Source organism: Littorina saxatilis, linkage group LG11 (genome assembly GCF_037325665.1).
Source record: "Littorina saxatilis isolate snail1 linkage group LG11, US_GU_Lsax_2.0, whole genome shotgun sequence".
NCBI classification, from domain to species: Eukaryota; Metazoa; Mollusca; class Gastropoda; order Littorinimorpha; family Littorinidae; genus Littorina; species Littorina saxatilis.
Window position 1 is genome coordinate 35,078,012 of NC_090255.1, and position 15,448 is coordinate 35,093,459.

General features: G+C 41.1%; 1 protein-coding gene across 2 annotated transcripts in view; it reads left to right on the plus strand.

Annotated features, from left to right (window-relative positions):
- The window catches only part of LOC138980350 (regulating synaptic membrane exocytosis protein 2-like), a 47,119-nt gene that overhangs the window by 20,530 nt on the left and 11,141 nt on the right, over nucleotides 1-15,448 (plus strand). For both annotated transcript variants that reach the window (XM_070353219.1, XM_070353220.1), the window contains 5 exons: nucleotides 5,666-5,796; nucleotides 6,735-6,865; nucleotides 8,969-9,134; nucleotides 10,036-10,143; nucleotides 10,911-11,034. In XM_070353219.1, the coding sequence (XP_070209320.1) occupies nucleotides 5,666-5,796; nucleotides 6,735-6,865; nucleotides 8,969-9,134; nucleotides 10,036-10,143; nucleotides 10,911-11,034 (660 nt within the window). The remainder of the gene's footprint in view (nucleotides 1-5,665; nucleotides 5,797-6,734; nucleotides 6,866-8,968; nucleotides 9,135-10,035; nucleotides 10,144-10,910; nucleotides 11,035-15,448) is intronic.

Genomic DNA, 15,448 nt, shown 5'->3' on the forward strand with positions numbered 1-15,448 from the left:
TTTGCTCTTTGGTTTAATTTTGAGTTTTGTATTTAGCATAGCATTACATATGGTGTTGTCTGGGGGTTATAATTATGTACTGGTGGTGTTGGTGCCTGTTAGTTTTTGTTTAAAAAAAATAAAATATTTAAACATAGATTGCTAAATAATTTTGTGGTGAAGGGACAATAACCAGTTTTACAGTGATTGGTTCATGAATTGAAAGATGGATGAAATTCATATTTTAGTTTCTGTTGGAAGATGGATTGTTAAGAAGCATGCGAGTTGGGGGAGGGGGTGGGGGGTTGGATGAATGGTTTGATGCACTGAGCAGTAATAGCCTGCATTTGGAACACCCTTGAAGGGAAGTTGGTTCACAAAGTCATTGGTCAGTTAAACTGTATGATTTTTATTTGAAATAAATGTTTGGCTTGGTGTTTCTTGTTGGGAAGTGGTCGCATGACATGTGTGTATTTCACAACACCATTAGCTCGTAAAATGTTCACTGTTGTAGAAACCCTGTTTTAAGTCATTGTAATGACTGCTTCGTGCTGTTGTGTTAAGCTGTTAAACAGAATAGCCATTTAGCCATCAGGCCTTTGAATATGGTGATTGTGTTCGATTGAAAGTAACACGTACACTAGAATTGTATCACTGTGACACTGACTGGTTGTCTCAAATGCTGTCTAATTAGTTTGTTTGTCAAGTTTAGATTAAATAGCCTCACCAGCCTGATGCATTGGGCCCCCCCAAAAAAAGTTGTATGTTTCTGGTAACATGGCTACACAAAATAGGGTAGGTAGGTAGGGATTTTTTTATTTTATTTTTTTGTGGTCAGGGTAGAAAATAACTATACAGTGACGCAAAGAGACTGGACTTACTATACAAAGAGAAAGACAACACATTACAAAACAAATGAGACAAAAGGGATGCGGGGTTATCCCCCTTGTGTCGTCTGCCGTCTGTTACTTTCGTTTTGACGCTTTTTTTCTTCTTTTTTTTTTACAAATGCAATAAAAAAAAGTCTAGGGTCGGCGGGAAAAAACTAGGTAGGGTCGGGTGACCACAAACATACAACTTTTTTTTTGTTGGCCTTTACCGCAACATATCCTGGCCCTCCGTCTTTCACCCACGCTTTTGATGTTAATGTGTACATCCTTTAGAAATGTTAGTCCTATAACTGGTCACTGAGAAATGCACCCTGTATCTCTCACAATGGTCTATTGAAGCATTCTCCTTCGTATATAACTCAGTATTTTTTTTAAACACTCCTTATCAATGGTTCAGCATGAAATATTATATACACAGTGAAAGTTTGTGTTTCCTTGAATCATTTCTTCTCATTCTTTGGTTCAGTGAAGCTTTCCTGAGACAGCTCTCATCCTAAGGAAAAAGTGAAGCCAAATTTTCATGAGGAACCGTACAGGAGTATATGTGACCCTCCACCACGAAATGAGTTGCATGTCACCTCGCGCGGGGTTCTGCGCTAGGCTTAATATAAGCCCGGGGAGTGTCTGGTAACAGTGTGAGGGTTACCTTAATCACAGGCTTATAACTCAAACAGTTTTCGCTCTTTTCTAAAACGGTTTTCACCACTGGATAGAGCATAAAAAACTCTTCAGGAAAATGTAAACATATGAAAATCATGCAAAGGTGACATGCGACTCATTTCGTGGTGGAGGGTCACATATGACAATTACCCTACCTTAGGGCTGTGCCAATGCTTTGTGCAGAGTGCTTCGTAAAGTAGACTTCACGAAGTCAACTTCGTCCAGCCTGTTAAGTGTCAGGTCTTACCTTAGTGATAAGAGTTGGACTTTTTACTCAGGAATTCCTGTGCAATAAATTCTATTTTCACTGCTGAAGATTTGAATTTCTAGTTTACAACAGTGGTGCTGGTGATTGGTCGCAGTATTGTAAAGAGATAGATCACCTTATCTTTTCTGCCCAAGTGTTTCTTTCATTTATACGTACAACCCTTAGAATCCCAGTTTCTTTTTCCAATACAATGTTCAACCGGTGTTCACCTGAAGCCACACTACGTCACCGCTTGTGTCTATGTGTTTGTGTGTCTGTGTGCTTAGCTGCTTCCGTGATGCAAACTGTGCAACGCTTTGAGCGCCTACGCAACCCTACTAGGCGTGTGGTGCTGCGTGGTAAGGCTGAGATTCTTCCCTGTGTCTGCTTGCTTGCACTTTATAATCAAACCCACTCTTGTTTGTTCGTTTGTTTGTTTCCTTGCATATCAATACAGTGGTACCCCCCCCCCCCCTTTTTATATTTAGTCAAGTTTTGACTAAATATTTTAACATCGAGGGGGAATCGAAACGAGGGTCGTGGTGTATGTGCGTGTGTGTGTGCGTGCGTGTGTGCGTGTGTGTGTGTGTGTGTGTAGAGCGATTCAGACTAAACTACTGGACCGATCTTTATGAAATTTGACATGAGAGTTCCTGGGTATGAAATCCCCGAACGTTTTTTTCATTTTTTTGATAAATGTCTTTGATGACGTCATATCCGGCTTTTCGTGAAAGTTGAGGCGGCACTGTCACGCCCTCATTTTTCAACCAAATTGGTTGAAATTTTGGTCAAGTAATCTTCGACGAAGCCCGGGGTTCGGTATTGCATTTCAGCTTGCTGGCTTAAAAATTAATTAATGACTTTGGTCATTAAAAATCTGAAAATTGTAAAAAAAAATAAAAATTTATAAAACGATCCAAATTTACATTTATCTTATTCTCCATCATTTGCTGATTCCAAAAACATATAAATATGTTATATTCGGATTAAAAACAAGCTCTGAAAATTAAATATATAAAAATTATTATCAAAATTAAATTGTCCAAATCAATTTAAAAACACTTTCATCTTATTCCTTGTCGGTTCCTGATTCCAAAAACATATAGATATGATATGTTTGGATTAAAAACACGCTCAGAAAGTTAAAACAAAGAGAGGTACAGAAAAGCGTGCTATCCTTCTCAGCGCAACTACTACCCCGCTCTTCTTGTCAATTTCACTGCCTTTGCCATGAGCGGTGGACTGACGATGCTACAAGTATACGGACTTGCTGAAAAATTACATTGCGTTCACTTTCATTCTGTGAGTTCCACAGCTACTTGACTAAATATTGTATTTTCGCCTTACGCGACTTGTTCTGTTATTAAGACCTCCACAAATCGGGGGGGGGGGGGGGGGGGGGGGGGGGGGTAAAATCAGGTCGTGACAGGGAGGGAGTCTCAAAATGGAGGTTAATGTACAGACATCATTTTAACAGAAGCAAAGCAAAGAAGGATTATAAAGTGGTGTGATGGGGGCACTTAAAAGAGAGGTTCCACTGTATATTATATGTTTGCATTAGGTTTTTTTTTACCTGCACTCTTTCTTATTCATTTCATATTTGGTTTTAGAAATATGAACAATTTCTTTGGTATTCCAAGATATAGATAGCAGGGGCGGATGAGGGGGGGGGGGGGTGCACAGGGTGCAGGTGCACCCCCCCCCCCCCCTCCAGCAAAAAAAAACAAAAACAAAAATTGGGAAAGCTGATTCTATGACCATTTATAAGTTCAAATGGCACCAGATGGCACCATTTTGCTTCTTTGGGCAAAAACAATTTCCGGGGGGGCATGCCCCCGGACCCCCCTAGCAAATTCGGGCGCTTCGCGCCCATCACATTCACTTTCGATTCAAAGTGCACCCCCCCTTACAAGGCAACTGATCCGCCCCTGGATAGGCTTGCAGTTGCATAAAGAAATTAATGCAACGTACTATGTTTGTACATGTATTTACACACTGTGAGCCACGCTTGCAAATGCATGCAAATACACACACACACACACACACACACACACACACACACACACACACACACACACACACACACACACACACACACACACACACACACACACACACACACTGTCACTTGAGCTGACAATTTTAATGGTCAGGTGCAAAACAGATCTATATGCAAAAATCATCTGAAATTCAAATCTTTCTTTTTACATTTAGTCAAGTTTTGACTAAATGTTTTAACATAGAGGGGGAATCGAGACGAGGGTCGTGGTGTATGTGTGTGTGTGTGTGTGTGTCTGTGCGTGTGTGTGTGTGTAGAGCGATTCAGACTAAACTACTGGACCGATCATTATGAAATTTTACATGAGAGTTCCTGGGTATGAAATCCCCAGACGTTTTTTTCATTTTTTCCATAAATGTCTTTTATGACGTCATATCCGGCTTTTTGTAAAAGTTGATGCGGCACAGCTGTCACGCCTTCATTTTTCAATCAAATTGATTGAAATTTTGGCCAAGCAATCTACGACGAATGCCGGACTTCGGTATTGCATTTCAGCATGGAGGCTTAAAAATTAATTCATGACTTTGGTCATTAAAAATCTGAAAATTGTAATTAAAATTATTTTTTTATAAAACGATCCAAAATTACTTTTATTTTATTCTTCATCATGTTCTGATTCCAAAAACATATAAATATGTTATATTCAGATTAAAAACAAGCTCTGAAAATTAAAAATATAAAAATTATTCCAAAATAGTTTTAAAAACAATTTCATCTTATTCCTTGTCGGTTCCTGATTCCAAAACCATATAAATATGATATGTTTGGATTAAAAACACGCTCAGAAAGTTAAAACAAAGAGAGGTACAGTAAAGCGTGCTATGCAGCACAGCGCAACCGCTACCGCGCTGAACAGGCTCGTCACTTTCACTGCCTTTTGCACTAGCAGCGGACTTATACGGTCATTGTGAAAAATTGCAGTGCGTTCAGTTTCATTCTGTGAATTCCACAGCTTGACTAAATGTAGTAATTTCGTCTTACGCGACTTGTTCTTATTATATTTGGATTTATAAAAACAATACCAGTTTTGCAAAGTCGTTATGACATTATGTTCTCTTTCTTTGTTTGCTTTGTTAAAATTTTGTTAAAATTTGTTTCTTTATTTCATTTACCCCAACTTAATTTTTGTGTGTGCGCGCTTCAGATTGCAATCCTTAAACTACAGTTAAAGGTTTTATATATGAGTTTGCGTTGTCATGTTGCAATCCTTCTTTCAGTTTATTTTTCAAATGCTGAGTGCAAGCAGCAGTTTGAGTTTGCTTGCTGGCAACAAAATATGTACTTTAATTAAAATGCATTTAACTCGGTGTGTTAATTGCACATACTTTCTTTCAGGAACTGTCATAACTTTCTTAATAATGCTCCAAAAAGAAGATTTCTTATAATGTCAGCTTCTTCTGATTCATTTTTTGTTTCTGTGTTTGCGTTATTTTCATGCAAACATGCATTGGTTTGTTTTAGAGAGGTCCTGGCGGGGGAGCTTTCATGTTCAATCAAACAGCTACATGTATATACATCCGTATTTATTTAAATAATAAGTGGCATGAACTGTGCAGTATCCTGATAATTAAAAATGTTCAGCCGTTCTGTACAGTGTCCGACAAAAGAAACACACCACAGTCGTGCTTTCAACAGTTGCAAGTGATTTTTGGAGCTTTTTCAAACTGTTGTAAAATATGAAGCAGAAAAGGTATCTCCAAACAAAAGACAGATTCGTGCAGGGTATTTTACCAGTTGTATTATGAGTATATGTTAAAGGTTAGTTTATGGAGTGTTTGATTATGTCATTTTTCGCCAAGCATCTGACAAGTTTTCTTTCTGACGTGTCAGATTACGGGTTGAGGGACGCCATTCCAGACAACCGCCACCCCAACCTGACGATCCAGCCTCCCACCGAGTCACAGCTGTCACGACATTCCCGCAAGCAACAACACTCCCCGCAGGTGACGGGAAAAATAGAGGTGAGAATAACCTGGCTCAGGTATTTGTTTTGGTATGTAGAGGTTACAGGCTGAGTCTCACTGGATTTAAAAATATTCATTGACATTTTCACAGTTCATGAAAAATGCGAGTTTCATGTAGTGAGCTTTCTCATGACGGTGAACTGAGGTGAATATTATATCGCCTCGCATGAAATAACTTTGGCGGAGAATTTATTATAATGCATGTGTTTTGCATTAACATGCTGATCTCAGAACAATGGGAGGAATTCTTGAACAGATGAGTGTAGTATTAGACTAAAGAATGCTCTCCGTTCATGTGCTGAAGATCATTCAAACAAATTTTGTTTGGTATTTCATGTATTAGGAGTTAAGCCTGCGGCCTCTGTAAGGAAGATGGTACCGTAGTGGTAGTCAAGGGTTGCTTAAGTTGCGCAACCGGGTAAGAGCTTACGGTCTTCCAACGTGGGTAAGGGAAAGAGGTGCCGCAAGGGACTTGAGAGGAGTAACGATGATGTGATAAGTTTGAGGGTCTGAAACATGTCACGCACTTGTGGAAAGTACTTGAATGGAAGGCCCACTCCACAAGGAGGATGCCACCCTTACCACCTCAATGCCAAAGCTTCATGCAGAAAGCTTTGTGAAGTGAACCGCACAAAGTCGACCACCCAATTAATATCAGGCTTCATGGTTTCAGATCAAGAAATAACATTGACTAATTACGGGTTCAGATCAAGACATGGCGTTGGCGTTAGAGCTTCAGATCAAGAAATGACATTGACTTCATGGTTTTAAATCAAGAAATGACATGGACTTTATGGTTTTAAATCAAGAAATGACATGGACTTTATGGTTTTAGATCAAGAAATGACATTGACGTTACTGTTTCAGATCAAGCTATGGTACGACGTACAAAGCTACCAGCTGATCAAGACATGACATTGACATTACTGTTTCAGATCAAGCTATGGTACGACGTACAAAGCTACCAGCTGATCATCACCATCATCAGTGCCGTAGAGCTTCCTCTCACAGACTCTGGAAAGTTCCGCAACCCTTACTGCAAGCTGTATCTTCTCCCTGACCGCAGGTAAGCAGGACGACAGTATATCTAAGCTTATCTAAAATGTTTTTCTTCTCGGTTCAGGGGCTACAACTCCTTTTTGCACAAGTGGGCTTTTACTTGCATGACTATTTTTTCCAGCCATACTCCAATTTCGGGGGATGCGTGCAGGGTATTTTCTTGTTTCAAAAACCCAACAAATTCTGACATGGATCACACAATCTTTTTTGTAAAAAGTAAACCACCAGTAACCAGGTTAGGTACTTTTTTTTTATCAATACTTCGGCATGTAAGAGCCTTCTTTGTGTGTACTTCTGCTTGTGTGTACACATGAAGGGGGATAATTGGGCACAAGCAGGTCTGCATATAAGTTGACCTGGAACAATCTCCACCTGCATCCCACCAGGCACGGCCGGGATGTGAACCCCAAACCTTCCACTAAGAAGGCTGACGTTCTAACCACTAGGCTAATATTGTTTACTTCTTTGAAACAGAGCTGATGAAAAATTATGTCAGTGATCTCAAAAAACAAACGAGCTGCAAGAGCATGCTTCCTTTTGGATATTGAATGTAGCTTTTCACCAACGCTCAGGGTTTTAAGTTTAAACAAGAGGCGAAGCCTTCAAGCCTCACGTAAGAAATCGACAAACAGTAACACAAACTCAATCACTCCGTCACACACACACACACACAGTACACACACACACACACACACACAGTGAGCATAGGTGACACTGTGCAAGAAAGCGAGACACTAGATCTAGATCTGTCTGTGTCTGCATGTGTAGCGACATTTCAGGGACACGACTGCCAACTAGTCTCGGCCCGCTCAAAATAACAATGACCGAGACTTTCAGTAATTCCTTCGCATGACGTCTAACCCTCTTACGCCATAATGTGACGTCTTCAAATGTTAAAGTTTCTATCACACACACACACACACACGCGCACAGACAGACAGAGTTTACCATCGCATAGGCTACACTTACGTGAGCCAAAAAGCAAGATGAGAGAAAAAAGTTAAAAACAAAGGATTACTGTATTCACCGATACAAAGACGACACAAGACGATAACGAATTTTCGCTTCTGCAAGCTTCATCGGGAAAAACAAGAACACAAAAGACAACAAAAAGCAGACGCAACACGGAACGAACAAGGTTTGAAAGAAAATGGAGGGGAAACACGCAAAAAGGGGAAGGAACTCTAGGAATGGAAAAGAATGAAAGGGGAGAGAAGTGGTTGGATGATGTCAAGGGCAAATGCATACAGACTAAAAGTAATACACATTCATAAAGGGGGGGGGGGGGGGGGGGGGAGAAAGATGAGAGATATGGTCTTTTCCCTTATAAAAAAAACCAGGACAGATCTGAGATGGTGGGCATAATCCTTAACACAGGAGAGAATGTGGCGGGAAAATCATAAGCTCAGTCGGTAGCGGCGCTGGATCCTAAACCAGTTGTCGCTATCGCCTTGTGTTCAATCCCCATGGTCGGCGAATGGATTTATTTCCCAGAGTCAACTTTGTGCAGACTCTCCTCGGTGTCCGAACACCCCCGTGTGCACACATGCGCATGATAAAGAACCACAGTTCACAGTGAAAGTCTCAGGCCTTCGAAACATGAATACACGCATGCAGGATAAAGGAAAAAAGATGAGTAGCGCCGTACTGTATGGCAGCTTGCTTTTCCCAGTGAAAACAAGAAATTCCTCTGATAGGAAAAACACCCCCTTGGTCAAAGGGAAATAACCATTCTCACTGCCACCAACTGAGAAGGTTATTTCCCTTTGACCAACGGGGGTGTCCGTCTATAAGTCGTTGTATAATTTTAATCCACCAATAACTCCCTAACCGTGTGTTTGACTGGTCCCAATTTTTGTAAGGACCATCTCAGGAATGTATAGAACCTGTTCACCAAGTTTGGTGACGATCGGTCCGTTCATTCTTGAGATCTACTTGCGAACACAAACACACAAATACCGCCACAAACACACAAACACATCGAGTGAAACCTATACACACCCCTATACCGGGGGTGTAATTACAGCAGCCTGAATTTCTATGAGGGTAACCTCACAGGACTATATGCAAATCATATCTTATGATTAATCAGTCAATGCACTGATTGCAGCGAGAAAAGCAAGCGTCGCACCAAGACAATCCCCAACACCACAGAGCCAATGTGGAACCAGACGTTCATCTACTGCCCGGTGAAAGAGTCAGACCTCAGGGAACGCCTTCTGGAAATCACCGCCTGGGATTACGACAGAATCGGCGCCTCAGAGTTTCTGGGAGAGGTAAGGAGATATGTGATGACAGTGGACCCACTACCCCCCACGTCTCCTAAGTCTTCCAAAAATTTAAGAAAATTGGATTAGCAAATAAGAAGAAGGAGGTAAACTTACAGAGGGTTTGAACAAGAAATTTGAAAAGCACTGTTTTGAAAGGCAGTTACGCTGTATCTCTGCTTGTTTAGATATTGTTATCAGTAGACGATTTTGACATTTTCAAGCTAATGTGAGCCATGATGCAGTTAAGATTAGACAGTATTTGGCAATAACTCTGTCAGGGTGTAGTGGCCTGTTGATGAGTTGAGCCCCTTGGGAACAATCAGTCACTGCATCCTATAATTGGTAGCCTTTCGTACTATACTTCTCTTCTTTTTTCCGTTTGTATGGCCATGTTGGGTTTGATGCGTGCATGCCTGGTTTTCTCCTGTAGATGGGTGTCGGCACAGGAGGTCTGCCCGCTGTCCTCAGCCAACATGCTCCGTCTTCATGGCAGCTCAAATTTTTTATCGAGGTTCTCTCCTCTAGATCCGCCGTGTTTCGCCTAGGGGCTTGCGCTGCCTAGTTGATAGGGTCACCTCGTAGAGGATGTGGTCATAGACCACGCACGGTCGGTCTTGGGATAGAGAAACGTTATGCTAGTCCGGAGGGATTACGCCACAATGGCCACCTCGCGAAGACCCAGGGTCCTAGACTAGGGAGGTCCAAGGGGGAGCACCGGGAGGGTTACCCCTCTACCCGCACCTCCAACACAATCCCTTCCCCTGGTAGCTTCATCCCCAAGGAGGAAACAGAGCTACCTGCAACACCCCCGTACTATACAAATTGCGGTATTGTTGCTTTATTGGAACAGTAAATTTCCCCGTGGCACAGTGTTTGATGACTGTTTTGAATTGACTGTTTTGTGCAGGTGCTGATTGATCTGACGACAGCCAACCTGAATGATGAACCGTACTGGTATCAGTTAGGTCACCATGACGACGCCAGTGATCCTCTTCCCGCTTCTTCACCACGCACGGTTAGTGTGTGCGTGTGTGTGTGTGTGCGTGTGTGTGTGTGTGTGTGTGTTTGCGTGTGTGTGCTCACCATGGGTGCAAGAGTGTATATACATTTGTGAATTTGTTTGATAATGCCTGTTTCTGTACAACTTTGCTTTTATATGCAGTAGTTTTGCTTCGGTGCTAAAGTTGTATCTTACTTTTTAGACCTAAAAAGCTTTGAGCTCATCAGGTTTTAAAAGGGAGGGTCAGTCTTAAAATGGAGGGGTTATATTTGCTGATGTTGTGAACAGAAAATCTGATAAAACACAATCTTAAAGAGGGGAGGGGAGGGCAGGAGTCATAAATCAGGGGGTCTGAAAAAAATGGGGGGGGGGGGGTCGCTCTACTTTACTCTAATCGGGAGGTCGTGAGTTCGCATCGCGGTCGCTGCCGCCTGGTGGGTTAAGAGTGGAGATTTTTTCGATCTCCCAGGTCAACTTATGTGCAGAAATGCTAGTGACTTATGACACCATTCGTGTGTACACGCAAGACCAAGACCAAGTGCGCACGGAAAAGATCCTGTAATCCATGTCAGAGTTCGGTGGGTTATAGAAACACAAAAATATCCAGCATGCCTCCCCCGAAATCGGCGTATGCTGCCTGAATGGCGGGGTAAAAATGGTCATACATGTAAAAATCCACTCGTGTTAAAAATATGAGTGAACGTGGGAGTCTAAGCCCATGAACAAAGAAGAAGAAGACACTCTACTTTATTCATCACACCTGCATTCTTACCTGTCCACAGAAGGTGAGCCAGGATCCGTACGATGTCAGAAAGGCTCACCTGTCTCCACCTGTGTCAGCACGAGGCCTTAGTGACAGCGACATCTCCGAGCTGGATTTTGATGACGGCATTGGCGTTGTGTCAGGTCAGTGTCACCTCTGTGTCAGTGTCATTAGCACTACATGTGTTTTGGTCATTCTATCTGTTGGCAAATAATGGCGCTGTCAGCAGAATATTATTGCGCAGGTGTGGCTCTATGCTGTTGATTTCTAAGGTCAGACAGTGTTTTTGCTTAATTGCAATGGCAGAGCTTAATGACGGTTCCTCAGTGTACAGCTCACTGCAGAATGCGATTGTCGCGACACTTTGCTGGGTGCCAGTGTTGTGTCTTGTCATGCCATCTGGCACTGTGTCAAAGCTTCAATGACTCTACCGTGCAAGCGTGTTTTCTTCTTCCCTGGTCATGACAGGTGTTCTAACTGTTATGTGCGAAAGGTAAACTGTTGGTGGTTGAGTCTCATATTGTCATCATGTGTCATCACGTGTTCCTGTCGTTTGGCATTGTCATTACAAGTGTCTGTCTCGTTTTCAGAAGTTCTGATGTGTCGCTTAGAAATGTTAACTGCTGCCATGCCTGTACGGGGTGGGGAATTTTGGATGGGGTGGGGGGGATGAGAGTGTGACAATAACTTACCTGTATTTTGAGTGACTCTTCAAGATGCCTATGGTATAGAACTCAAGCTTTCGTGGTTTTTTTTCCACAAACTTGATACTGATTTGTATATGCTGATAACTGTACAGTTCATGCTAATTTTCCCATATGTTTTATTTATTGCACACGCAATTCAATCAAACTGACAATAACTTTTGCTTTATTCTGAGACTACCATTTGAGTCGCTTCTTTTTTCCAAACTTGCTTTATCCTTCTTTCATTTAGTACCATTCCCAAAAGTGAAATTTTAAGAGCCCTCAAAGCAAATTTCAGTTATCTTTATTATTGAGTCACTTGAGAAAAAGTGACTCTATGTAATCGGTCAGTGTTAGTCTGTCCGGCCGGCCGGCCGTCCGGCCGGCCGTAGACACCACCTTAACGTTGGACTTTTCTCGGAAACTATCAAAGCGATCGGGCTCATATTTTGTTTAGTCGTGACCTCCAATGACCTCTACACTTTAACGATGGTTTCGTTGACCTTTGACCTTTTTCAAGGTCACAGGTCAGCATCAAAGGAAAAATTAGACATTTTATATCTTTGACAGGAAACTATCAAAGCGATCGGGCTCATATTTTGTTTAGTCGTGACCTCCAATGACCTCTACACTTTAACGATGGTTTCGTTGACCTTTGACCTTTTTCAAGGTCACAGGTCAGCGTCAAAGGAAAAATTAGACATTTTATATCTTTGACAAAGTTCATCGGATGTGATTGAAACTTTGTAGGATTATTCTTTACATCAAAGTATTTACATCTGTAGCCTTTTACGAACGTTATCAGAAAAACAAGGGAGATAACTAGCCTTTTCTGTTCGGCAACACACAACTTAACGTTGGGCTTTTCTCGGAAACTATAAAAGTGACCGGGCTCAAATTTTATGTGAACGTGACTCATTGTGTTGTGAATAGCAATTTCTTCCTGTCCATCTGATGCCTCATATAATATTCAGAACTGCGAAAGTGACTCGATCGAGCGTTTGCTCTTCTTGTTAATACAAACTCTTCATGGTTCTTTCCTTTGCTTTGCCGAGGCTCTTCTTTTGCATTGCTTCGTTTGTATTCTTTAGGCTGATTGTAATAACACTGTGTAAAAACCTGTATTAACTCTACATGTCTGCGAATTCAGATCATATTCTAAGATAGTAATAGAAGGGATAAACAATAATATGAAAATAGATTTCTGCAGTGAGAGTAAGACTCTAATTACTGATCAATGTTAAATTGACATTGTACAAGGCAGGCGCCGTTCTTTGATTCCATATTGCTAAAAAAGTCTGAGAAAGTGAGGTCTTAACAGAGAAATCTTACTTAAAGTGGAAGTAAATGTTTGGAGTTTATGAAGAGGGGGAGGGGGGGGGGCTTAGATTAAGGGGTCTCAACAGAGGGGTTCCACTAACTACAACCTGCACCAGGATTTGCACATCCAGATGCAAAACACGCATGTATACAAACCATGTGATTGGATGTATTTGACGTGTCGTGCACATTCCCCCAGCGTGCGTACCGATTGTGTTCCAAAGGGCACGTTACCCTGGACGTCCAAATCATTGGGAAGAATGCGCTCTCTTTGTGTATCAACGGGTGTGTTCTCTGTGTGTGCGTTAGGTGAAGGCAGTCCGTGTAGCACACCGCTAGGCAGTGAAGACATGTCTGACGCAGAGCGACGCAGATCTCGTCGGGACCGAGACGGGTCGCCACGGCGACGCAGTGGCACAGGTAGTGCCCTCTCTAGATGTCGGTTGCGCTTTAGTGCTGTAGTCATGGCAGCTGTGTGTGCTCTGTTAGTTGTCGTAGCCGTGGCAACTGTCTGCACTGCATGGTCGTCGCACTCTTCTACCCCGCACTCTTCTGATGTGCTCTTGTCAGGTGCTGGATGTACTTGTCAGGTGCTGATGTACTTGTCAGGTGCTGGTGTACTTGTCAGGTGCTGATGTACTTTGTGCTCAAGATTTTAGGTGCTGGTGCGCTCCAAGAATTAAGTGTATTTTTAGTGTCTAGAATTGCCAATGAGAAAGAGGTTGATGTTGTATGTATTACAGCAGAAAGAAATGCTTTTCCTGTATGTGCAAACTCCTTAGTGATCAGTGATATACTGGTACGTTTTAAGCTAAACTGAAGTACCTGGAAAAATAGTTTGTGTATCAAAAATAAATTAATTCCCTCAGAGTACGTAAAATTTAGCGAAGGAACTCAGAAGGAGAAGAAGAAGAAGACATCAAAATTCAAATTATTAATTAAACATTCAAGATTAATTTTGGAATGATAAGGTATGTGTTTAGATTCGAGCCTGAGATACATGGTTGTTTAACATTTTAGCGACCTGTGCCCTCATGGTTTTTAAAGAGTTCTGTTTACTATAGTCTCAGAGGAATTTACTAATAACACAGGCATTACAGTAAGATAAAAAATATAATCACACATACTTCAGGAACATTTAAGAAGCACTGTCTCTGATCCATGTGTAACTTTGCTTTCTTTTTAAATTGAACTTGCATCGTTTTTAGTTATATTAGGCTGTTGACTTCTTAGAAAGACGACACACCTGTGGTAGTGACTTGAAAGTTTTGTCCTTTTCAGTAATTATAAGAATTAGCTCTGTGTCAGTTTTTCCTTTACTGTTTGTATATTTGGCTGTTAATAAGTGCTAGCAACTTTTTCAGCTTCCCCAGTGAATATATTTTTTCCCCAAGCTGGTTTGTTCCACATCAGGTTCTGTGAATTTTCAGTGCACATTTCTTGAGTATATAGTCAGTGTTTCCCATGTAGTCTTTTTTCTGCTCAAACTGATATTATTCGTTCAAAAACATTCTGCCAATTAAAGCTTTATTCAAGAACAGGAATAAAGTCTTCCTTATCAGTTTAAATACATACATTTGCCTTGTAAGGTCTGCCTTACAAATCCAAAAAGAAATCAATTACTAAGACAAGTAAAGATGAAGCATAATAGATTATTATATTGTATATGGTACAAAAATAGTAGCATTATTTCTCATCTGAAAAAATAATAATAGTTAACGTTATATGTTTTTGGCAAGACAGCTTCATTGAGCTTTATAGTCTTATGTTAGCCTGTACAATTCTTCAAAGACTAGTATTTAGTGCCCTTGCCTATAGTTTATCCAGCATTGGCGGTTCAGTCAATTGTCTGTATTTTTGCTGTACGTTTAACAGTTTGTACGTTTTATTTCGTGTAATTAGCATTGCAGTTTCTTTCCTGTTTATTTTCAGCAGTATTTCAATTCATGTTGGCCGATATTTCCTCTTTAAACTCTGGCATATTAGTGAGTGCATAGCCTGTGTGGATGATAGGAGTTAGCTCCTGTGACTAGCACAATATGCAGCCAATACTCTTCAGAAGGGTTAGTTTGTGATTGGAAGCACCTTCATTAATACACCTTCAAATGCAAATTCAGTCTGCTTGCAATAGACTATGTTCGGAAATAACTCTTTCAATGTTTTTATTAGCTGTGGAAGAGATACGCCCCTTAAATATGAGGCAAATATTGTGAGTGATACTAAACTATGCTAAATCAAGTGATTATGAGCCTCGACGCCTCAAATTCTGTGAAAAAAATGGTCTCAGATATGCATCTTTTGCAGTGCAGTATATGACATCTTTTCTTTTAGAAATATGCATATCGTAGCTCACGATCACTTCCGCTGTGTGCAGTGTGGTTTATTCACATGACCACTGATCAACGCATGTGTCTCCTTTTAAACCAGCAGTCAAACAGTCATAGCGGCAGTGATTTTTGAACTGCAATGTGCATATAATTCTCAAAAGAACATGGATTTCATATGGAGCAGACACTGCACTTTAAATATGAGGACATTAAATTCTCTTTCA